The sequence below is a fragment of the Engystomops pustulosus genome, chromosome 5 (assembly GCF_040894005.1).
Source record: "Engystomops pustulosus chromosome 5, aEngPut4.maternal, whole genome shotgun sequence".
NCBI classification, from domain to species: domain Eukaryota; kingdom Metazoa; phylum Chordata; class Amphibia; order Anura; family Leptodactylidae; genus Engystomops; species Engystomops pustulosus.
This window is the reverse complement of record NC_092415.1, coordinates 88,912,741-88,939,051: the sequence shown is the minus strand read 5'-3', so window position 1 is coordinate 88,939,051 and position 26,311 is coordinate 88,912,741. Positions and strand designations below refer to the sequence as shown.

The 26,311-nt window shown below is 41.6% G+C and overlaps 1 protein-coding gene across 3 annotated transcripts in view; it reads right to left on the bottom strand.

Moving 5' to 3' along the window:
• The window catches only part of PHACTR1 (phosphatase and actin regulator 1), a 215,192-nt gene that overhangs the window by 163,205 nt on the left and 25,676 nt on the right, over positions 1 to 26,311 (bottom strand). For all 3 annotated transcript variants that reach the window (XM_072152611.1, XM_072152613.1, XM_072152610.1), the window contains exon 3: positions 25,823 to 25,969. In XM_072152611.1, the coding sequence (XP_072008712.1) occupies positions 25,823 to 25,969 (147 nt within the window). The remainder of the gene's footprint in view (positions 1 to 25,822; positions 25,970 to 26,311) is intronic.

Genomic DNA, 26,311 nt, shown 5'->3' with positions numbered 1-26,311 from the left:
AAGGAAATCATACACGTACTGTATATAGTATTTCAAATTTGCACTACACTCGTATTTTTAGTTGATACTAAACTAAAAATATAATGGAAAAATCTTATTTTAGCCAAGCAATATGTTTTCCCATCAGTGATAACCAATTAATTTCAGTACTGTAGACCTACAGAGTATGGTTAATGATCAAACAATAGCTGAGATTGTAGAGCTGTGTGAGGTTTCCATGAAAATGGTGTACTTTTTCAATTTTAGGTCATTAGGAAGCTTGCAAAGTGTTTTTTTATTTATTTTAGTGACGGCAAGCTGTTATTTTTTCAGACAATAATGACTTAAAAATAGCAAGTGAGTAGGAGGAAAAACCTGTAGAAAAATACTACACAGCAGGACACTGATTAGAAAAAATAGTATGTACCAGAGATTTTGTTTTCCCTTCACATTCTTTAGTCATCACTTAATCCAACTACTTCCTTAGAAAGAAAATCTGCCCATATGTATATTGGAATTTATGGCTATGACAGAACTCCTTTATTTGACTCATAGGCCTACATTTACTAAGGCTCTTGCACCTTACTGCTACAAATTTCCTTCTTTGACATCAATTTTCAAACAATAGGTTGTTGTGGCAAAAACCTTCAACATAAACCATCCACCAGTCACATGATCTGTGCTGATAGTCTCTTAACTGAGACCTCATGGATTAAAATATTTCTGCAGTCTATGCTGTGTATGTTTAATCCAGTCCTGTGTAGTTACTTCAACTTTGTTGTCCCTGTGTATTAAGGCTAATAATCCAGGATAATTTAATTCCTTAGATCTCAGCCACATGACCGCAAACGAGGGTCGTGAGGTAGCAGCACAAAATGTCCTACCGCACCGTGACCATGAGGGGCTGCCAAGCAGCAAGTTCTGAAACAGTTCCGATCCTGCAAGGATTTGCTGCACGGCCAAGCACTTGGAATGGACATGGGCGGGTGAGTGAAACTCACCACTCCCATGTTTGCCGGGAAGCGAACAATGGAATACGACCCTTTGTTTGCGGCATTGATTTTGCGCATGGCTGTCTTTTCTAGTTTCATTTGGTTTTGTTTCCCTTTTATTTATATCCAGATCCCAATATTCCAGACCAAGTTGCTCATGTTAGGATCAGTACTGTAAATTCTATTAATTCCGCATTTAGGGAATATAGGGGAAGATGCAGGGAAAGCAAGTGTCAGTTTTTGTCTGTCAAAGCATCTTTTTACCACAACTGAGACACTGTTAGTACCAAAATGGGTTAGATATAGTCTATACTAAATCTAGTCCTTGCATCTTGAGAGGAGCTAATTTTGTCACACACAAAATTAATAATTTTGGCAACTAAAACATTTGCTTCAAGCATCTGTATACAGCAAACTTCTGCATCATATCCAAATAATTCTTCTATTAGATATTTGATAACGATTTTTGTATCTACATACATTTTTGCAACAAATATGTTGTATATGTAGTATATGATTTGTAGAGGTTTCTATCAGTGATTGACAGCTTCACCTGTATTAATTTGCATACAGAGATAATCACTGAATAGGACCTACCATTGGACTCTATTACATGATGAATGAATATTATTATGCTTCATTAACCCGATGGACCCCCTTCTTGACGAAACACACAAATGTCATTGTATTATGCTCCTCTTATGCTCTACTCCTATGACCTGAAAGCAAGGACATATATGAAATAGGTAATGAACATTATTTAACAGCAAGCCAATTCTTGTCATGGCTTCCACCCACAAACAACAGGGAATTCACAGTGGGTATCTACATTCTTAAAAAGTGGCTAAAGAGCACAAGTATCTCTGGAATCGAAGACTACAAAAATGCTACAGAAATTTGAGAGTTAACCAGCAATTGCCTTCTAGTCTAGATTGTATTACAGAAAAGCATATGTACGGTAGTATGTAACCAAATAATAATAATCCCTTTATTTATGTGGTGCCAATATATTCCGCAGCACTACACTGAGCGAGCCGAATCAGCCCCTGTCCCCATGGTGGCTCACGATCTAAGCAACCTACCAGTATGTTTTGGAGCATGGGTGAAAACAAATCGCTTGGTGGGGACCCCCTACATTCCTAAAAAGCTTGGTTCTGGTACATATATGGGCAATAAATATCAAACCATTAAAAAAATTTAACTTGTGAAGTTTGGTCCATGGTAGTCTTCTCAGGACCCCCATTGCTCAGCATATTCTGGCAGCCTGAGGGCTGTTATTCCTACAATAGAAGCATGCAGAATCAACTGAATGGTGGGATTCCTAAATGTTGGACCTTCACTAATTTAATATTAATGGCATATCCTTTGGATAGGTCATCAATATTATTAAGCTGGAAAACTACTTCAAGTTAAATCTGCATTTATAAACTAATGCTTAATAAACTGATAAATTGACAACAAAGGAATAAAAGCCCATTTTGTAAAATTCATTCAGTCAAAGTCTTTTTACTGCAATGTACATTTTTTGTGTGTGAAATGATCTATTTTATAATAAAATACTAAATAGCTTGTGGAGTGGAATGTGCCAAGATGAAGGTCTGCTTTATACCAATTACCTCCTGAGAAATCAGATCATAGCTTGGTGCTGATCTGCAAATGAAATCTACATTTCATCAGATATGAGAATGAGGCATTTCTTATCTCGCAGTAAATTAATAGCATAAGCATTCAACTGTGTAGAGACAGTATGTTCTACTGTGATTATATGTAACAGAACATCTGAAAGACTTTGTTAATAAGTCATGAAGCCAATAAAAGTATTACACAAAATCTTAGATACACTTTAAATAATATAGGAAAAATTTCTGAACATTCATAAACTGCTAGATATTAAGCGACGATTTATTGTCCTCTAAGTTGTCTTCCTTACACAAACAAATATTTGATGTCATGTTTTGTTTCACTGTTTTTTCACTATATCCCATAGAAATTATTTTCCAACTTCAAGTGGATAGCAAATTAAAATTCTACCATAATAATTAAATAGGTGAAACTTTAAAGAACAGGTAGCCAAATATATTTTTGTCAGTTATTCAAACACATTGCTACATGTGAACAGCAATATGTTTGAGTCTCTTACTCCAAGAGAAGTCAGTTTTTTCCACAGCTAAAGTATAGATTGTTTTGCAGAACAAAAACAGATTTGTTTACCAGTCAAGCAGAAAGCTTGACCTTTAGAATGACAGGTGCTGTCTAGAAAGTTGTTTAAAATCTTGCTGCTATAGAAAATTATGGAGACTCTATGCTTGGTCATTGTTTTTGTACTGAAATGTAACCACTCCTACCCTGGTAGAAGTTAGTAAGGAGAGCAATCCCAGTTCTTAGTGTCTTGCAGTTAGGGTATAGATTTTGGAGAAAAAGACTGCCAGTCTACCTGAGCAACCAGAAGAAGAGGATACTCTGCCATAGACCGTAGGTTCTTAGCCTTTGACCAGGGTGTCAGCCTTCTGAGAAAGAGAGAGACAGCTAGCCTAGGCCTTTCCTCCGAATAGAACCCTTCTTCTCCCAGGGAGGAGATTGAAGAAGTCAGCCCTATGTTTTGTTTGTATTGCTTTGTTCCTGAATTCCTTCAGTAAAGAAAGTAACTGTTCACTGCAGACCCTGACTCTCTAGACTTACTTCCCATTTGTGCGCACCATGCCTTACCAACCCTTCCTGAGAGCAGCAACACATGGTGACACCTCAGCAGTGTCTGGCATAATCTTGCAGCCACCCCTAACCCGGACACTGCACTTGCACCTTCTTCACTCACGTAGACACTGCATTCCCACTGTTGCCAGGGGCTGATAGAGGGAGGTTATGTAAGGTGCAGATTCTTATTTTACCAAGTGAATGATATTAAGTCAACATTTATTGAACATGTTTCCCCTTCAAAATAAAATTCATCTGTTCAGTTCATGTCTTTCACCTGTTTAATTAAGAACATGCACCTAAACCACATCAAAACCGCTTATATTATAATCCACTACTGTACAACACTATTGCCAAGAAGAGGAATAAGAAATAATCCTAAATCAATATAGAGTTAAATTGTCTTAAAGAGGACCTGTCACCCCATTTATCAGCACTAGGAGCTGCTAGTGCTTGATCAAACGCCGCAGTGTTAGAGTGATAGCGGGGGGGGGGGGGGGGGGGTTCCAGTAACGCTATCACTCTAACACTGGGGCGTTTGATCGTTCACTAGGAGCTGCTTACTTTAGTGCCGATAAATGGGGTGACAGGTCCTCTTTAAAAGGTTGTTCCAAATAACAAGTATCATTATACGGCTCAGGAATGGGGACCTCGTCCCATACATGCACATATAAATATAGACTGCTTATATGGCATAAAATCAGTGGAAAACATACTGTAATACAAATATTACATTTCTCATTTCTTTTTTTTGTGCACATTCCAATTTAATTTATTTTGCTTGTTACAAACATGATAGTCCAGTGCCTGGAGGTAGTGGTGGCAGACAGCGTTTAATCTACTTGCTAATAAATGTACATCATGTTCCTTCCATTTATAAGGAAAATTAATGAGAAAATGCAACTGCTGCAAAAGTATCTTCAATATGACAGCACACATTTTTGTTCTGTATTGAGAATGAGAAGACAAATGAGGATTTTATGGAAAAACTAAGGCCTTATTCATATGTTGCACGCTTGGTAATTTTTTTGCAACAGAACTGTATATTGAAACAGTGGATGCAGAAAATCCCCAAGAAATATAAAGCATTTTATATATATACATATATATGTGATCTAGGCTTTGTTGTGGTTACAAATCACTGAGCTAATTTGAATTGTGTGAATAAGCCCTAATAATGCTGATGTTCTACATCTGCTAAGAGCCATTTTTAACATAGAAAGGGACGTTTGACCACCCGGGGTCCCGGTCATTTGATGCAGGTAGGTATGTTTACTATGAGAATTGATAGCATCTGTGGATGTTATTGATAACAAGAATACTGTACAGGACTGCTGCTATGAGCTCCTGTGCTGTGACCTCTCTATGATACAGCGTGCAATGATGCATCACGCTGCGGTCACCAGAAGCTGGTGGTCGGCAGCATAAATTTACATAAATTTATGACAGTGGGCTTAATGTTTCTGAATTCACTACAGGAAGCATGATAGGGTAGAGGTATCCATCTGTGCATACCAGAACTCTGGAGTAATTTTCATTTGCATATATGCATATATATTTGCCTATATGCGCCACATATATTGAAGGTTTTGGGCCATTTATAAAGAAATTTTTGCATGTCCTTGGCAAAAAGGGGACGTAATCTCACAGGAAATAGCCATAGGCCAGAAAATTCAATATTCTGGAGCAGCAAACTTAACCAACATATACGAGTAGGAAGTACAATGTAGGACTTACCTGTCTTTGACAAAGAGATTCATCTGGTACAGCAGAGAACTATCTGGTTCTACTCTGCCTAAAGTTTGACAAATTAATACATCTCCCCCAATGTTTCCAAATTTACTGCATGGCGGTTAATGTTTCTGAATTTACTTCAGGCAACATAGTGTTTATAAATGTACTACAGGGGGCACACTGTTTATGAATTTACTAGATGGGCACAGTATTGATTACCATGGGGGAACAGCATTTATTTATTCATTACAAGGGATATGTATTTATTCATTTTTGTGATACTGTATATATGTAAATACATAAATAATTTGGGATACTGCATTTATGTGTTTATCAACCCTTTTTCTGGTGCCATGTTTTTGTACAGTGCTCTGTCCTGGTGCAGTTATTCAGTACAGACCTTGGTTCCGATGCAATATTTCTGTACAGAGCACAGTTCTGGTTCTGTATTTCTATATAGAACTCATTGCTTTATGTATGTATTAATCTTGGTTCTGGTGCTGTTTTTATACATTGCACTATTATAATAATTACTAAGAGGCATCAGCCCTTCTTATAAAATCATCTTAGTTTATCCTGAAGTTGGCTGGCACTTCTTGGTTGTGTCATAAGCTAAGGGCACTTAGGCGAGAACAACTGATAATAGATCCTTTATTGAACTGAGCAGTTACAAGGATTGGATGTGGACTGTATATAACAACAGATTGTACACACAGCAGACAGGACTAAGTTACAAAGCAGAGACCAGAACTAGCAACCCTCACCCTTCTGTAACCGCTAAATTCACTGCATGTCCTATTCTCTCCTCTTTTACTCCACAGATTATTTTTAGCAACCACAATTCCAGGCTGGTGGGAGAGGACTGAGACAGGATAATAGCAGAGAAACAACCGTAATAAAAATGTTACCGTAGTTTTCATATTACCGCTATAGAAATAACTTTATAAACGTTACAGTTGCACTTTAAAGGGACATTGTATGTATTTTAATTAAATAAGGCACTGTATGTGCTAAAATTTATTCAGCGGAAGCATTGTATATACTTATTTAGGAGGATGGAGCAGCATACACTTTGATATTAAATATTTTAATTTGAGAGTGGTAACTACGGTATTTATGTTATAATTGTTATAATTAATTTTGGGGAAAGGCAATGTACATATTTTAATAACTTCTGAGGAAATATTGTAATAAAGATTTATTTAAAAAAAAAAAAAAACTTCTGAGGAAGGGAAACACCTTTTTAATGTTCGCCCTGTTAAATAACTAACCAAGAAATTGGCCTGAATCTGATTTCTGTTTTTAAGTGTGATGCAATACTGTCTCACATAACACCTAAAGTAAATGCAGCCTTAAAGTGTTGGGTCAGGAAACAAAAAAACATGCTTTCTGTAATTGTAGAAGAGTATCTGTCACATTTTTTTGGTCTCTGTGACAATTGGATTTTAAAAATGTTGGATTGTCATAAGAATCAGGATTGACAATCAAGCTTCATTGCAGACACCATTGATAAATATTACAGCTGTTTATTGTAGCCTAGGATTAAAGTTCAGTAAATAACCAACATCCAGCGGTCCGTTTGTAACTAGGGGTCATCTGTAAGTCGTTCTTAAGTAGGGGACTTCCTGTACTGCACAATTCTCTCCAAATTATATCAACAATGTCATAGAACAGTGATGGCAAACCTTTTAGAGCCTGAGTGCCCAAACTTCAACCAAAAGCCACTTATTTATTGCAAAGCAATTTAAGCAGTAATTTATTTTTCCCTGTTCTTTAACAACCTTCAATCGTATCAGCCTCCTGAGGACACCAAAGCAGTTAAAAGGAGGAGAGCAAATTTATCTATCATCTGCATAAAGATTCTTTGAGTTCTGTCTAGTGAACTTCATTCTGGGGTGAAGGCCTGGGTGCCCACAGAAAGGGCTCTGATTGCCGCCTCTGGCACCTGTGCCATGGGTTCGCCGCCACTGTCATAGAATATTATATAAAAATAGCTAATGTGGGCAGCCATTATCATTTATAAGAAATTGTTGTTGGTATGAAGCTTTAACCTTTGAACGACCAGGCCCTTTTTTGTTTTTGCGTTTTAATTTTTCACTCCCCTCCTTCAAAAATCCTTAAATATCCTAAAACTTTTTTTCTTTTTCCATGTAAAGAGCTGTGCGACAAAAGAACTTCATAGTGACGGTATTTAATATTCCCTGGCGTGTACTGAAAAGCACGAAAAAAATTCCAAATGCAGTGAAATTGGTAAAAAATGCATTTGCGCCGTTTCCTTGTGGGCTTGGATTTTATGGCTTTCACTGTGTGCCCCAAATGACATGTGTACTTTATTCTTTGGGTCAGTATAATCACAGGGATACCAAATTTTTATAGGTTTTATAATGATTTCATACATTTACAAAAATGAAAACCTCCTGTACAAAAAAAAAAAATCTTCATTTTGCCAATTTCTGACGCTAATACCTTTTTCATACTTTTTCGGCGTACGGAGTTGTAAGTAATTTTTTGACTTTTCATGATGTTTTCAATGCTACCATTTTTGGAATGCACAACCTTTTGATCACTTTTTATAGAATTTTTTATATTTTTCAAAATTGGTGGCATTTTGTCGCTATTGTCTGTTACCGGGTTAAGCGTTGAGAAAAGCGTTGAGAAAAATGTATTGTATTTTGATAGATGGGACATTTTCTGAAGGCGCTATGCCTAACATGTTTATGGTTTTTACAGTTTATTCATATTTATATCAGTTCTAGGGAAAGGGGGTGATTTAAATTTTTAGGGTTTTTTTTCCTTTTTTTTTTTTATTGCACTATATGGGGATTTTACACATCATCTATTACAATGGGGCACATTTACTTACCCGTCTGGAGGAGTTCACAGAAAGTGCATTGTCCATTGATAATACACTGTGATGCGATTCACTAAGATCGTGCAGCCGATATCCGGCATGTGTCGCTTCCCTGCTCAGATCCACTGGAGTTCACCTTCTGCTTCCTGGTGTATGTAAGTACTTGTTCTTGTGACACAATTTGAAAGTTAAATCCTGCACTCAGTCCGAATCCGTCGGATGGTCGGACGGCCCGCCCCCCGACTTCTGTCGCATGAAGGCCAGCGCAGCTGGGCCACAATTCGATTGCGTGCAGTACAATCCCCTGTTAAATACCTGTCAAACCTGACATATACAGATATGTCAAGGATGTGAATAAAAATCACCAAAGTGAAATAACCCTAAAGGAAAAAATTCCCCAGTTTTTAGAAAAATGTATGGATGGAGACAGGCAGTGCATCCAAGCAATTTATAGACACTTTCTGAAGTTTATGGATTATATTGTGGAGCATACCTTGTGCTGCACAAAATAGATGAGAGACCAGTGCAACAGTTTGCTGCCCCTTTATTATCCCCTAAACTCATTATTATTCAGATTATTATAATATCATTAGATATAAGCTCAGTCTATATATTTCAGATGTAGACTTACATATATGTCTCTAGTGGATCAAACTATTGCAGTAGTTCCTTCATCTCCTAACTAGGATGATAAGCCCTCTCTCATCTACATGAATAAAGGTCACGATAATATATTCTGCTCTTAATGAAGTCAGTCAGGCTACAGGATTCCAAGATGGGAGATTTATGTTTGGACAAATTAAAAATTAAAGATAAATTAATTGGGAAATATTTTCTGAAGAAGACTTTCAAAGAAAGTGTCTTTGGAGTCTCTGAAATACAAGGAGTAGTTTCACTTGACCTATCCATTTTTCAGACCATAATCATGCAACATTTATTTTTCTCATGTTCCAGAGAAAAGAAAGGGGAGGTTTAATGCCCAACTGACTATGTTTGGTCCATGTGCTCTCTCTACCTTCACCAACAGCTCAAGGATTGAAAAAACTTGTGTGAAAGAGACCTCAATGTCATCTGAAAATCCTAGAAAACTAAAACATCTCAGAAAAATTAGATGTGTGCCCATTCTGGCAGAAACTGATCTTCTTTGAGCTTCATATGCTCTTTTTTTTTTTTTAAAAGGCTTTAACATTTTTGCTAAAAGAAGACCAGATCCTGACAGAGGGGGCACACACCAGTATATCAGTGCCCTTGGTTTACAGTCCTTTATCCTGTGGTGGTAGATTTACCCCTGGATATGTTAAAGAGTTCCAAGGGTGTTACCACATAAAGTAACAGACACATGTAACAATTGAAAAATGAGGACTTGTCTTTATGGCCAAAACTGTCTGCAAAGGCAAGGGCATAATGCAGGCAACAAGCAGATCGGGAGTGTCTAATTGGCACGTAGGAGCCAAAACTCTTAAGCTACATTCACACGACCGTATGGAGGACATATATACGGCCGACGTATATACGGCCGATATACGTCCTCCACAGACGGCAATGGGCGCACGGAGCGGCACTGTACCGCTACATACCCGGGAAAAAGATAGGACCTGTCCTATCTTTACCCGTAATACGGCGCCATGCGCCATTACTTCCAGTGGAGAGGGGCGGGGATGAGCTGCGCTCACCTCCTCCTCCTCTCCCCGTACACTGCCGTTGCCCGCTTCGGTACGGTACGGGCGGGCAACGGCAGTGTGAATATAGCCTTAATGTTTGGTAAGGGATTGAATACGTATTTGCAAACTGCAAATACATTTAATTAATTTAATATACACACATACTGCATATATATATATATATATATATATATATATTTATATATCTATATATCTATCTATCATATACTCATGTACAGTAGATGTACTATAAATACATATAGTATGTAATAATAATATTTATTTATATAGCACACACCATAAACACAAATACAGTATGTACACACCATATAGATATACAACATATTCCCACATAAAACAGATACACACATGCACACAGTCTATACACACATATACATGATATAAATACCATATACACACATACAACATGTACACACAAAGTATATACACACCATGTACACAAATGAAGCATATACACACATATACAGCATATAAGTGCAGTATTCTCTACACTTAGTGCCTCTGCAATGTAAACAAAGCTGTAATACTGTCACAGTCTATGGGGATTAGTCCCTTAGGACTTAGTAAGTGGACTCCCTGGACCACCGCGGGAGATAACAACCTTAGCCACACCCGGGAGCGGAGTCTAAGTGAACTCCTGGTCTTCGCCAGAGCCCGCCGCAAAGCGGGATGGTCTTGCTGCGGCAGGAGTCACCAGGTCGCTCCGCGGGTGCAACTAGGCCCACAGCGGCAGCCAAGGTAGGGACACGGGGACCACAGGAAGGCTGGACCACGGGAAGGCAGGCAGGCAGGACCTCGGGAAGGCAGGCAGGCAGGACCTCGGGAAGGCAGGCAGGCAGGACCTCGGGACACCAGGACCGCCACAGGACACCAGGACCGCCACAGGATAACACGAAACAAGGGGACACCACGGAATACAGGAAACCGGGAACACGGAAACTCAGAGGCGTCTGGAAACGCTCAAGAAGGCTTTCTCCTCAGAAGAATGAACTGAAGATCCGGCAGGGGATGCTGGGAGTCACCAGGCTATATAGCCGAGCCAGGAATGCCAGAGCCAATAAGGAGGACGCTGGCCCTTTAAGGCTGGGAGAAGTCTGCGCGCGCCCCCTCTAGTGGCAGGAGCACGCGACTGCATGGAAACGCTCAAGAAGGCTTTCTCCTCAGAAGAATGAACTGAAGATCCGGCAGGGGATGCTGGGAGTCACCAGGCTATATAGCCGAGCCAGGAATGCCAGAGCCAATAAGGAGGACGCTGGCCCTTTAAGGCTGGGAGAAGTCTGCGCGCGCCCCCTCTAGTGGCAGGAGCACGCGACTGCATGGAAACAGCATGCGGCCTACACGCTGGGAGCAACAGTGCAGACCAGAGCCAGGAGAGGTAAGTGAGAGCTGGGGTAGCGGGGAGCGCGGCAGCAGGCACGGGTACACCCTCAATCCATACCGAGGATCGCGGGTATAACCGTGACAAATACATTACAGGACCCCTTTGTCTGTTGAGTAATCTGACTGTTAGGGCACGTTAGTGTTGCCCAAATAGTAGTTTATGTCATAGTGATAAACAAAATAGTGTGTGATAATAAAGAGTAATAAAAAGGATATAATAAAAGGGTAATAAAAAACAAATAGCAAACTAATATCTGAAATAAAACAATTTACACATATTAGATATTCCCACAACAGTAATAATCTTAAGAATTGATTTAGTTGGTTGTTTGTGTGTAATGCGAATGTCATAAAAAGTAAACAAAACAAGAAAAAGTTGCAAAACCATTTTTCTTTTTTTATCTTTTTTTCTAATCTTATGCCACACAAAATTATATAATAAAGTAACAATGAGCTGCCAGAAAAGTCATAGATACAGAAGAGACAAAATAATAATAAAAAAAAATAATCTCATAATTGAGGCCCTTCCATTAGGACCATTAGGAATTGATACAGAAAATATATTGGTAAATTCTATAATTTTTCATAACACAAACAATATTAATTGTTTGCTGTAATGTGCTTTAAGTGGACAACCCCTTTAAAGGCAGTTTTAACCGCTTAGCAGTATACAGTAATTTTGCTGTTTCTAAATTATACCCTATTGTACCCTAGACTCTTCTGTCTAGCTGTCATAGAAATGAGTCGCCACCCCACAATGACATCATGGAATGCACAGGAGTGCACATGCACCTGTATTTAAGAACCGTGGGTGCTTAAATAAGGAAACAAGTTGCTGAGACCCTCCCAGATCACGAAAAACTCCTTTAAACAGTAGAGGGCCATTTTCGGTGCCAACAACGATCACAAGTGTTAGTGGTGGCTGTTAAAGGACATCTACCATCAAATTACTAATGGTAGAGTGTCCTCACAGGCATGCTCGTTACCTCTAAGGGTGCATGACCATGTTTTTCATTAACTTCAGAACATTATTATTCTGTGGAAATTAAGTTTATACAATATTTGTAAATTCACAAGAGCGCCTCCTACTCTATATGAAACCCTCGTTCCCTCCCACTTATTACAAACAGCGGAAGATGTCCGAGGGTTGCCTGAAAAACTTGTGTATGCATGAGAAGACTTCACCCGCATGAATGAGTTTTGCAGATCGGCTGTGAAAAGTGGGAGGAAACGAAGGTTGTATATAGAATAGAAGGGGTGTGAATATTTTAGGACACTTTACAGCCATGAGGCACTCAGATGACGTAAACTGCATCCACCCCTAGAGGTAACAAGCATTTCTATGAGGACAGTCTACTATCAGTTACCTGATGGTAGATGTCCTTTAACTTCATAATGTAGCAAACACCCGGTATGTATGGAGAGGGCTCAGCCCATGAGCTTCTTCATACACCCTTAACGGGACCTTGACATATGGATCCATTACAAGTTGTTAAGAGGTTAATATTCTATCTATGGGATCACTACAATGAGAGCTGGGCCTGCAGTAAGCCTGGATGGCTGGTACACCACAGATGGAGCTGTCAGTTGTTGCTAGGTGTCGCATCTTCATCAATTACCTACAACTGCCATATCCTATGGATAGGTCATTAATAGTTATAGCCCTGAAAATCTCTTTAACTATCTTCTCAAAGATCAATGGAGGACAGGAATAAAGCAACGTAATTCCATGGTCTCAGAACAACCATAACAGATGGACACCTAATTTATATATATATAGGCTTTATGAAGCTTAGCAGTGAAAGCCACTCAGCTTGTCCAAATCCAATCATCCGAGCTAATAATGCTTCCTAACGTTAAATAATCGTTCACCTTGGTAAATGTAGCTTGTATAACTTTTTAGTATATATTGACTTGTATAACTTTCCAAATAATAATGAACTTTATTCTGTGACTGGTTTCTACTTTCGCAATGTTACGGAGTAATATAGAAATAATGGGAAACATTTACTATGGGGATTCTGCGTCTTTTGTTGTGCTCCCCCCGCCTGTTCTCCTTTCCCACCCATTTATTAGTGGTTGGTTAGAAATCAGCTGCTAACCATTCCTGAACTAACTGTCATGGTTTACACACATGCAGGAAACTGTGTAGAGAGGGCAGCAAGAGCTAGGGAAACAGGGAAGGAAAAACTGTCCCTTACTCTATCATTAATCTAGGCCCTGTCTGCAAGTGATGGTCAGCTTCCCCGGACTAGCTCCGGACCCGACAACTTCTCTCTCTCTGAACATGAAGACCTATCCAAAAAGAAGGGGAAGGGGAAAGGACTAAATAATAGTCTGGTGTACTAAATTTGGGCCCCACGGGCGACAAGTTTGATGCAAATAACTTGGAGAACTAACAATCCCAGCAGGCACACAAACACACAACCGAGACTGAATACAGGAAGGAGGGTAATAAGAAGGGCAGGAATAAAGGGCAACCACCGGAGCAGGTCCACAAGGCACGCACAATTACATAAACACAAACAAAATGGGAACAGACAGGAAAGTGGTGTGAAAATACAAGACAACAGACAAACCACAGAGCACAGAAAAAGTAACAAGCTACTATAAAGTATAGATATTCCTACAGAACAGAGCCAGGGATAAGCTGCAGATATAACAATACCTAGCAAATACTGAATGATGAAACCAGCATTAAATGGAGCACGGCCACTCCTGATAGGATAATACATATTAACATAGCTGAAAACACCAGCAAGTAATGCAGAAAAAACAATAAAAAATATACAGGTATAAACAATCAGGCTAGAGAACCGACCAGAAAGGCAGCCGTTTCAAATCCTGACAACAATGTACCATTTCTGCAATAGAAAAGTCATGGATACAGAAGAGGCAAAATAATAAAAAAGAAAAAAAAATCCCCATTAGGGGTTAAGTCACTTTTATTATGGTGTTAATATTATATTAATATTATATCGGCTCCAGAAAAAAAAATTTTGGCACTGGAATGTGGCAGGAAGTAGATCAAAAGAAAGTTGAAGAATAGAAACCTTTACTCAGAAGTGTGTCAAGTCTCAGTTCTTGACCTGTGGAAATTCGAGTGCTGATAATCCTGTGGACAAAGTTGGCTCCGTCCTCTGGCTATTATTACAGTAGCCATTGCTCCTCTTCAACTGCTGCACACATTTGTGGTGCTGGCGACAGAAAATGGTCACAGGGACAGAAATATGATCTGCTAGTGGCCACAAAATTAAATATATACCTCATTTCCGCCAGCTAGTTGGAAATCAAACCATTGGATATAACGTCCACATTAGTTGGCTTTGACCCACTGCCCTAGAATGGATCCATGATTGATTAGGATTGTCTATGAAGTATATAAAAAGAAACCTGACAAATTCCTATGTGTAGACAACGAGAATGTCAACCACAGAGGTTATTTATACTATAAAACTAAGCCTAGAAGGAAAGGATCTGTGGATATTGTTACAGCTTAGAGCTGGGATTTAATAATAGATTTTGCCATGTTCTTGTCTATGTCATGAGTTCCAACATTTAAAGAGGTCCCATTGATTTAAAGGGGAATGCTGGTTGATTTAATGTGCCTACAAAAAGATGATATGCAACCATGAGCTGTTTTGAGGATACAGAAACAATCTTGCAGGAGCATACTATCTCTTGCATTCAATGAGGGAAAATATTCTGTGCTATGAAGGCACTGTAATGTTACAGTATATGCACATAAAGTTTTATGCTAAACACAAGTGTATTTTGTTACATATTTGCTTGATTTTTGGATTTCCCATGGATTAACAGGAATCTTGGTTAATTTTTCCAAAAATTAGCCGGATGGTAGTATTGCCCATTGAATGACACCTTTCTATAGCGAGGGAGTCTTTGGGGGTCATTTATCTTAAGTCAGGATATTTGTGTGTGTCTTTTTTTACATTTTTCTGGGTTTTGGACTTTTTATTTTATCTTGGGGTACATTCACAAGCGGTATGCTCGCCGTGCGGGCATACCGCCATGTACTGGAGGTGAGGAGGAGGTCCCCCCCTCCTCCCGCCATAGAAAACAGCGGCTCACGGCCACACACCGAAAGATAGAGCAGGCTCTATCTTTTTGCGGTGTGTGGCCCGGATCGGTGCCACACATGTGTGGGACCGTATCCCCACCGTGCCGCTATTGCCGTCTATGGGGATGTACATGCGTCAGCAAATTTTTTTTTTTTAAAGTCACATAAATTCTTTTGCAACCACCTAGTTTTACCCGGCTCCCTGCCAGCATGTTTCCAGTGCTACTGTGGCATGGTTTGAGCAAGCAGAAGTTTTTCTTGTCCTTGTCAAATGCATTTTAAAAACAAAAAAAAACTCCCCTTTCTCTCAAGCCCCTCCTTCCTCTTCTTCCTGTACTTGCTGACCGCTTTAAGTGAAACTCACTCTTGCACGGTCAGCACCTTCTTCTGTAAAAAGCAGATAAATTAGAGACCACCAAACCATCTTCACTGCTATCTGGGCATGCTCCCTAGTGAGTCGCTTACCCAATTCAATGCCTAGCGGTGCATGCGGTCCTGCACTTTATCCTGCACCTTTATCTGCGCTGTGCAGAAGAAGGTGCTGACTGCAGAAGCGTGAGTTATTTTTTAAAATGTAGTGTGACAAGCGTTTCACGATGGGTGAAGGAACCTGCTGCTTGCTCAAACTATTCCCTAGGGCAGTGATGGCGAACCTTTTAAAGACCGAGTGCCCAAACTACAACAAAGACCCACTAATTTATCGCAAAGTGCTCTGTCACAGCTTTCATTCACATCAGCCCACTGAGGACACCAATAAAGCAGAACATAGAAGAAATATGGATGATCATTGTAGCTTCCCTCCAGGGTCCCATCAACAGGAAGAATTGTCAGGGCTGGAGCAGGATCTCTAATGGTAATACAGATCCATCCACACCTTCCCACTCCTGCAGTAGTCCCAAGTAGCACTGTCACTTTAAAATAGCACTAAGCACAGCAAGTACTGGGCTGTCTGGGACTGCAGGAAGATACCTGGAGTCCTCTGGTAAATGCCTGGGTGCCCACAGAGAGGGCTCTGTGTGACACCTCTGCCACCCATGCCATAGGTTCGCCACCACTGCCCTAGGGTCACAGGAAACATGCTGGAGCCAGTTAAAACTGTGATCTAATTGAACAAATTTTTGGGACGCGTGCTTGCATTTTTCTTACGCCCATGCATAAGCCAACTGCCCAAGTCACAAATTATAGAGCAGGTTCTATTCCTGCCCATCTTTGCTTTCTGGCAATCTCTTCTCCAGGCAATGCAGTGTGCTGACGGAAGCAACGCAAACAGGAGACCACAGAACAGTTTGTGTGCATGAGGCCTTACACTACAGTAACATCTACAGTTTATTGTCATCCACAGTATTGTGTCATTTCATAGAGTTGCTGACAGGATCTCTATTTATTATCGCAATTTAAAGCACTATAATCTTATGACAATGTCATCTGGCAGTATGAAGATGAAAATGCTGACTCTTGCTCTTAACTGTACACAGTGCTTCCTTTCAAGACAAATAGCTCCACTGCAGCTCCAACAAGAATGCTGAACTTCATGTAGCTATATTACATTATCACATCTGTCTTTACACTATGATCCTAAGGAAAAGGTATCCAACTGAAAACTGCAGCATCCAATAATCAGGAGATTGTTATAACCCGATATTTGTAGTTAGAAAGAACGGTTTTTATGATCTTAAGTCATGACAGACCTACCATCGGAAAACTAGCTACTAGGCTACATCTGATAATAGTTTTCTGTTACCATATTTTTCGGACTATAAGGCGCACAAAAAATCCTTTGATTTTCTCAGAAATCAAAGGTGTGCCTTATAGTCCAGTGCGCCTTATATATGAATCATACTTACAGACAACAACTGCCTTGAACTGTGCACAGGTCTACCGCCTGCTGATCATTCATCCTTATAATCAGATGCGCCTTAAAATCCGGTACGCCTTATATATGAACCTAGACTTTTTAGCAGGCATTTATTGATGGTGCGCCTTATAATCCGCTGTGCCTTATAGTCCGAAAAATATGGACTAAACCTAATCTATCTTTAGCTAACCATATAATGCCTCTATACTAAGCTAAACGTTATCTGGCTAACATGTAAAATTTCCTGATAGGCTATTGCGGCATTTAGTAGCCTCTCTGAAGAGTGGGAGCAAAGACTTCTTTAACTTTTGTTAAAATGTGCCACAATGATTAGATGACCACAAATGGATGTTCATGAATGTGATTTCTTTGAATGTGACTTTTGTAGTGAAGGATTTTCTGAATAGGGTACTTTCCTCAATTAACTTAAAATGTCATTATAATAAGTGAGACCCAAATGTCTATTTTTTTTTTTACAAAGGAACTAAAGCCCACAAAAGCTGAGGTGCTGCAGTTCGATTATTTTAAATGAAAAATTGTAAAATATAGTATAGTAAAAGTGTGGTGTCAAATTTTTATGAAAATTTATATAATATATAAGTAATATAAATCCCTAATTTAATCATGCAGAAAAATCAGCCAGATCCTGTGCTCATTGAGGATTGTCTAAACTGGATACAATGGTAATATACAATTCATGGAGAATTACTAATTACACATGTTCCCTGACTATTCATTATGATGGAAAGGGACACTGTCAGATTTTATAAATGGTACAGAAAGTTAGTTTTATTTATTTTCATCAGCTTAGTTAAAAAAACAGCTGTAATAAATGCCTTGAAGCTGTCATGTGATCATTGGAACCAGTGCCAATGGCCTCCTGTACACCCTGCAGCTCAATGTAAAGCCACATCATCAGCCCCATGTTTTTTGTATCTCACAGAGCGTACATTATATAACTGTAATTGTAACATAAAAACAATACTATATATTAAATGTCCTTGTTATGCACTCATTATTATCGGTTGGTGCTTCTGGAAGGGATACTACCCCATTACATGTATAAAGAATATCCAGGCACACAAAATTGAAGTTGAATATAATGAACAAAGTTTTATTGTGGTAATCAAAAGTATAATGTTTCGGCTAAAATAAGCCTTTGTCAAATACGTCTACCGCTGTAAGAAAGAAGTCCGACATTTATCTGCGGTATTGCATGTCTGTGCTTGTGGATGGCGCTCTCAGAGCTCTGAGCGCCATCCACAAGCACAGACGTGCAATGCCACGCAGAGCTATAGACACATAAATGTCGGACTTCTTTCTTACTTCCTTCTTACAGAGTTAGACGTATTTGACAAAGGCTTATTTTGCCGAAACGTTATACTTTGGATTACCGCAATAAAGCTTTGTTCATTAACTTCAATTTAAATTTTGTGTGACTGGATATTCTTTATACATGTAACATAAAGACAACAAAAGAACAATTTTGACAACCCCTTCAATGTATAAATGTATAACTATAAATAATATAGTAACAGGTTAGTAACAATGCAAATTCATCTTAAAAACATATTCTACAAAAAATTACATTTGCATAAATTAATTCTGACTTTGGCTACATGCACACTGCCATGTGCCCACCGCACCGTAGCACGTAGCATGTCCTATCTTTTCCCGGGCTACGGAGTGGTACGGTGCCGCACGTGTGCTGCACCGTACCGCTCCCGTAGGGCGCCGCGAGCCCATAGAAGTGTATGGGGGACGTATATCGGCCGCATATACGTCGGCCGTATATATGTCCCCCATACTGTAGTGTGAATGCAGCCTTAAAGTAAAACCTCATGTCCCACTTTGTGGAAATATTATTAGGTCCACTCATCAGGAGAGAAGACATGGTATACCAGTGATGGCAAACCTTTTAGACACTGTGTGCCCAAACTACAAAACAAAACCCACATATTTTTCGCAAAGTGCCAATGCAACAATTTAAGCAGTAACTTATTACTCTCTGCTCTTTCACAGGTTTAAATTGTATAGGCACCTGAGGACACCAAAACAGTAGAAAAAAAGAAGTTTGGACTATCATTGGAGCTTCCTTCTGGGGTCCTGGGAATGGAAGAGGCCTAGAGTCTGGAAAATTCTACCCTGGGGTGATGGCAAGGGTGCCCATAAAGAGGGCTCTGAGTTCCACCACTGACACCCGTGCCATAGGTTCGCCACCACTGTGGTGTACAGAGAAATGCAAGCTGGACAGGACACCCAGAAGTCCAGTGTCTACATAGAGAATGCTGAGAGTGGTTAGGGCAATGTAGAGCTCATCTGTTCTTCCACTGATCTTAAAGAGGTTCTCAAAGAACAATGTAATCACAGTTCATTTAGCAATCTGTAAGTCTATGATAAGCTAGATTCACCTCAAAGACTGTTTCTATAAAGCAGTGGTGGTGAACCTATGGCAGATGCCAGAGATGGCAATCAGAACCCTCTCTTTGGGCACCCAGGACATCGCCCAAGCACAGAGTTCATAAGATAGGTCTCAAAGAACCTTCCTACAGTCCCAGGCAACTCAAGGCATGCTGTTCTCAGTGCTGCTTGGACTACAGGAAGAGTGAGAAGCTGTAGATATGGGCAGATTATCTATTGATGTTTCCTGCTGGCCCCTATAATTCTTAATGTACAGAGGGACCACGGAGAGAAGCTACAATTATAGTCCAAATTTTCCCTCCTTCTTTCACCTGTATTGGTTTCCTCAGGGAGGGCATATGATTGACAGTTGTGGCAGAACAGTTATACATGTGTGCATATATATATATATATATATATATATATATATACATATATATATATCATGATGTAGCAGGAATAACACTTACACGGTTTCTACACTTCACAGCATGATAGACAAAGCTCTTAATGAGGGCACTGCCTGTCAAGCATTGTTTCTTCATTAATTAAACTAGTGTCTCTGTCTACAGTCTAATTGCATGAAAGAACAATATAACATACACAAGCGGAACTCCAGATCTGATTGACTGTTCTGTAAGCGATTGTCTCCCCGCCACAGCAGTTCAATCACCATGGCAACACATCTTTTCATTCAATCCAGTAGATTTAAAAAGTGTTTTTATGACAAAATGAACCTTCCATATACCTTACTATTACACTCTCATCTCACAGCAAAATCTGAAATAAAATAACAATATAGGTAACCACTGAACTGGATATATTTACAAGGTGACATTATCCCATTATGTCAACATTGGCTGTAATAATGGATGATCTCTCAGGTATCTATGGTCATTCTTATATCCATTATATAGGTTTGTCTAAAATATCAGACAGATCTCTGGTTTAACCCTTTACATAGTGGACATCATCATGTCATATAAATGAATGACAGAATCTATAACACATCACCAGACTGTAATGAACATGAACAGAGTGTAGCAGTATAAGACAATTATGTGGAATACTGTAGATACAGCAAAAGTCAACAAGTTTCACATAAGCCAAGAATGAGTGCACTGGAGAAACACTTCATTTATGTCTAAGCTTTACAATTCACCACCTTCTGCATTCTCAGTAATGTCCTTTGATGACACATCACAGAGCAAACTCCATGTGCCAGACTTTTCCTATAAGTGCCACATAGCATTAACAGCAGGCACATGAATATTGGCCGGCATATGATAATTCACATTATTCATTGTAAATCTAGCAGGATGAACCCAGCAGAGACAATCTCAAGTTTCTTTCAAACATTGAAATCAATGTCTCTGGAAATGACATGTTCTAGTAATACAGGACATTGGTGGGACTCATCACTATTAGATTAAGGGTCCCAGAGGGTCACCTATCATTAATCCACATATACTTACACATAGCGTAAAGCCAGAACACATTTCACATAGGCACAGGAATATGTTATATTTAGACATAAAGGACAGTGACCACACACACTTCATAGAGGGGCCTCGCACACACATGGCATAGAGGGGCCTCACACACATGGAATAGAGGGGCCTCGCACACATGGCATAGAGGGACTTCACACACATGGCATAGAGGGGCCCCGCACACATGGCATAGAGGGACTTTACACACATGGCATAGAGGGGCTTCACACATATGGCATAGAGGGGCTTCACACACATAACATAGAGGACTTCATAACATGGAAAAGAGAGGCTTCACACACATGGCATAGAGGGACTTCACACACATGGCAAAGAGGGGCCCCGCACACATGGCATAGAGGGACTTCACACACATGGCATAGAGGGACTTCACACACATGGCATAGAGGGACTTCACACACATGGCATAGAGGGGCTTCACACACATAACATAGAGGACTTCATAACATGGAAAAGAGAGGCTTCACACACATGGCATAGAGGGGCATTCCACACATTCCATAGAGTGGCTTAACACACATGGCATATACAGGCTTCACACACAGGTCACAGAGGACTTCACACACATGACATACAGGGGCTTCACACATGGCATATACAGGCTTCAAACACATGGCATACAGGGGCTTCACACATGTCACAGAGGACTTCACACACATGGTATACAGGGGCTTCACACATGTCAGAGAGGACTTCACACACATGGCATACAGGGGCTTCACACACAGGTCACAGAGGACTTCACACACATGACATACAGGGGCTTCACACATGGCATATACAGGCTTCAAACACATGGCATACAGGGGCTTCACACATGTCACAGAGGACTTCACACACATGGTATACAGGGGCTTCACACATGTCAGAGAGGACTTCACACACATGGCATACAGGGGCTTCACACATGTCACAGAGGACTTCACGCACATGGCATACAGGGGCTTCACACATGGCATATACAGGCTTCACACACAGGTCACATAGGACTTCACACACATGACAAACAGGGGCTTCACACATGTCACAGAGGACTTCACGCACATGGCATACAGGGGCTTCACACATGGCATATACAGGCTTCAAACACATGGCATACAGGGGCTTCACACATGTCACACAGGACTTCACACATGGCATACAGGGGCTTCACACATGTCACAGAGGACTTCACACACATGGTATACAGGGGCTTCACACATGTCAGAGAGGACTTCACACACATGGCATACAGGGGCTTCACACATGTCAGAGAGGACTTCACACACATCGCATACAGGGGCTTCACACATGTCACAGAGGACTTCACACACATGGCATACAGGGGCTTCACACATGTCACGGAGGACTTCACACACATGACATACAGGGGCTTCACACATGGCATATACAGGCTTCACACACATGGCATACAGGGGCTTCACACATGTCACAGAGGACTTCACACACATGGCATACAGGGGCTTCACACATGTCACAGAGGACTTCACACACATGGTATACAGGGGCTTCACACATGTCACAGAGGACTTCACACACATGGCATATACAGGCTTCACACACATGGTATACAGGGGCTTCACACATGTCACAGAGGACTTCACACACATGGCATACAGGGGCTTCACACATGGCATACAGGGGCTTCACACATGGCATATACAGGCTTCACACACATGGCATACAGGGGCTTCACACATGTCACAGAGGACTTCACACATGGCATAAAGGGGCTTCACACATGTCACAGAGGACTTCACACACATGGCATACAGGGGTTTCACACATGTCACAGAGGACTTCACACACATGGTATACAGGGGCTTCACACATGTCACAGAGGACTTCACACACATGGCATACAGGGGCTTCACACATGGCATATACAGGCTTCACACACATGGTATACAGGGGCTTCACACATGTCACAGAGGACTTCACACACATGGCATACAGGTGCTTCACACATGGCATATACAGGCTTCACACACATGGTATACAGGGGTTTCACACATGTCACAGAGGACGTCACACACATGGCATACAGGGGCTTCACACATGTCACAGAGGACTTCACACACATGGCATACAGGGGCTTCACACAGGTCATAAAGGGGCTTCACACACATGGCATACAGGGGGATCACACATGTCACAGAGGACTTCACACACATGGCATACAGGGGCATCACACATGTCAGAGAGGACTTCACACACATGGTATACAGGGGCTTTACACATGTCAGAGAGGACTTCACACACATGGCATACAGGGGCTTCACACATGTCACAGAGGACTTCACACACATGGCATACAGGGGTTTCACACATGTCACAGAGGACTTCACACACATGACATACAGGGGCTTCACACATGGCATATACAGGCTTCACACACATGGCATACAGGGGCTTCACACATGTCACAGAGGACTTCACACACATGGCATACAGGGGCATCACACATGTCACAGAGGACTTCACACACATGGTATACAGGGGCTTCACACATGTCACAGAGGACTTCACACACATGGCATACAGGGGCTTCACACATGTCACAGAGGACTTCACACATGGCATACAGGGGCTTCACACATGTCACAGAGGACTTCACACACATGGTATACAGGGGCTTCACACATGTCACAGAGGACTTCACACACATGGCATATACAGGCTTCACACACATGGTATACAGGGGCTTCACACATGTCACAGAGGACTTCACACACATGGCATACAGGGGCTTCACACATGGCATATACAGGCTTCACACACATGGCATACAGGGGCTTCACACATGTCAGAGAGGACTTCACACACATGGCATACAGGGGCTTCACACATGTCACAGAGGACTTCACACATGGCATACAGGGGCTTCACACATGTCACAGAGGACTTCACACACGTCACAGAGGACTTCACACACATGTCATAAAGGGGCTTCACACATGTCACAGAGGACTTCACACACATGGCATACAGGGGCTTCACACATGTCAGAGAGGACTTCACACACATGGTATACAGGGGCTTCACACATGTCACAGAGGACTTCACACACATGGCATACAGGGGCTTCACACATGGCATATACAGGCTTCACACACATGGTATACAGGGGCTTCACACATGGCACAGAGGACTTCACACACATGGCATACAGGGGCATCACACATGTCACAGAGGACTTCACACACATGGCATACAGGGGCTTCACACATGCCACAGAGGACTTCACACACATGGCATACAGGGGCTTCACACATGTCACAGAGGACTTCACACACATGGCATACAGGGGCTTCACACATGGCATATACAGGCTTCACACACATGGTATACAGGGGTTTCACACATGTCAGAGAGGACTTCACACACATGGTATACAGGAGCTTCACACATGTCACAGAGGACTTCACACACATGGCATACAGGGGCTTCACACATGGCATATACAGGCTTCACACACATGGTATACAGGGGCTTCACACATGGCACAGAGGACTTCACACACATGGCATACAGGGGCATCACACATGTCACAGAGGACTTCACACACATGGCATACAGGGGCTTCACACATGCCACAGAGGACTTCACACACATGGCATACAGGGGCTTCACACATGTCACAGAGGACTTCACACACATGGCATACAGGGGCTTCACACATGTCACAGAGGACTTCACACACATGGCATACAGGGGCTTCACACATGTCAGAGAGGACTTCACACACATGGTATACAGGGGCTTCACACATGTCACAGAGGACTTCACACACATGGCATACAGGGGCTTCACACATGGCGTATACAGGCTTCACACACATGGTATACAGGGGCTTCACACATGGCACAGAGGACTTCACACACATGGCATACAGGGGCATCACACATGTCACAGAGGACTTCACACACATGGCATACAGGGGCTTCACACATGTCACAGAGGACTTCACACACATGGCATACAGGGGCTTCACACATGTCACAGAGGACTTCACACACATGGCATACAGGGGCTTCACACATGTCACAGAGGACTTCACACACATGGCATACAGGGGCTTCACACATGGCATATACAGGCTTCACACACATGGTATACAGGGGTTTCACACATGTCAGAGAGGACTTCACACACATGGTATACAGGAGCTTCACACATGTCACAGAGGACTTCACACACATGGCATACAGGGGCTTCACACATGGCATATACAGGCTTCACACACATGGTATACAGGGGCTTCACACATGGCACAGAGGACTTCACACACATGGCATACAGGGGCTTCACACATGTCACAGAGGACTTCACACACATGGCATACAGGGGCTTCACACATGCCACAGAGGACTTCACACACATGGCATACAGGGGCTTCACACATGTCACAGAGGACTTCACACACATGGCATACAGGGGCTTCACACATGTCACAGAGGACTTCACACACATGGCATACAGGGGCTTCACACAGGTCATAACGGGGCTTCACACATTACATAGAGGGACTTGACATTTTAGGGTCTGCTAGTGACACAAAGAGGCTTCATTGCCAGAGTACAGGCAGGCAGCCTTCAGCACCGGCTGCAGGGACAGCTCCTAGGAGGATGATGAGGATAGCCGGGAGGAGGAGGGTCTTTCTTACCTGTCTCCAGGTTCAGGGAAATCCTCGCTTCTGCTAGATAAGGGGTGTCACTCTTTGACCGGACTCTCCTGATGGGTCTCCGATCAGTCTCCTCCTCTGAAGATGCCGCCATTAAGGGGTGAACAGTGAACAGGGTCGCCCGGCGAGCTAAAGCAGAGGGTAAATCAGAGCCAAAAAGGGGGAAGGAAGAGGAGAAGGAAGAAGGTGCCACAGAGGAGGGGGAGAGAAAGAGCAGTGGGGGAGGGGAGGAGAAGAAAAGGCAGAAAGAGACAGGAGAAGAGGAGGAGGAGGGAAACAGAGAAAATACGTTAAGGATTTGAATGTAGATGGGAGCCGGATCAGGAGGTGAGCAGATCCCTCCCCCCGCTCACACACTGACAGGGGCATCTCCCATTGTCTGCAGCACGCTAAGGGTTAACAAAGGCTTCATGTCCTACACGGCAGAGCTGAGAGGCTGATGTGCCCCTGCATGAATGGGCAGAAGCTGCT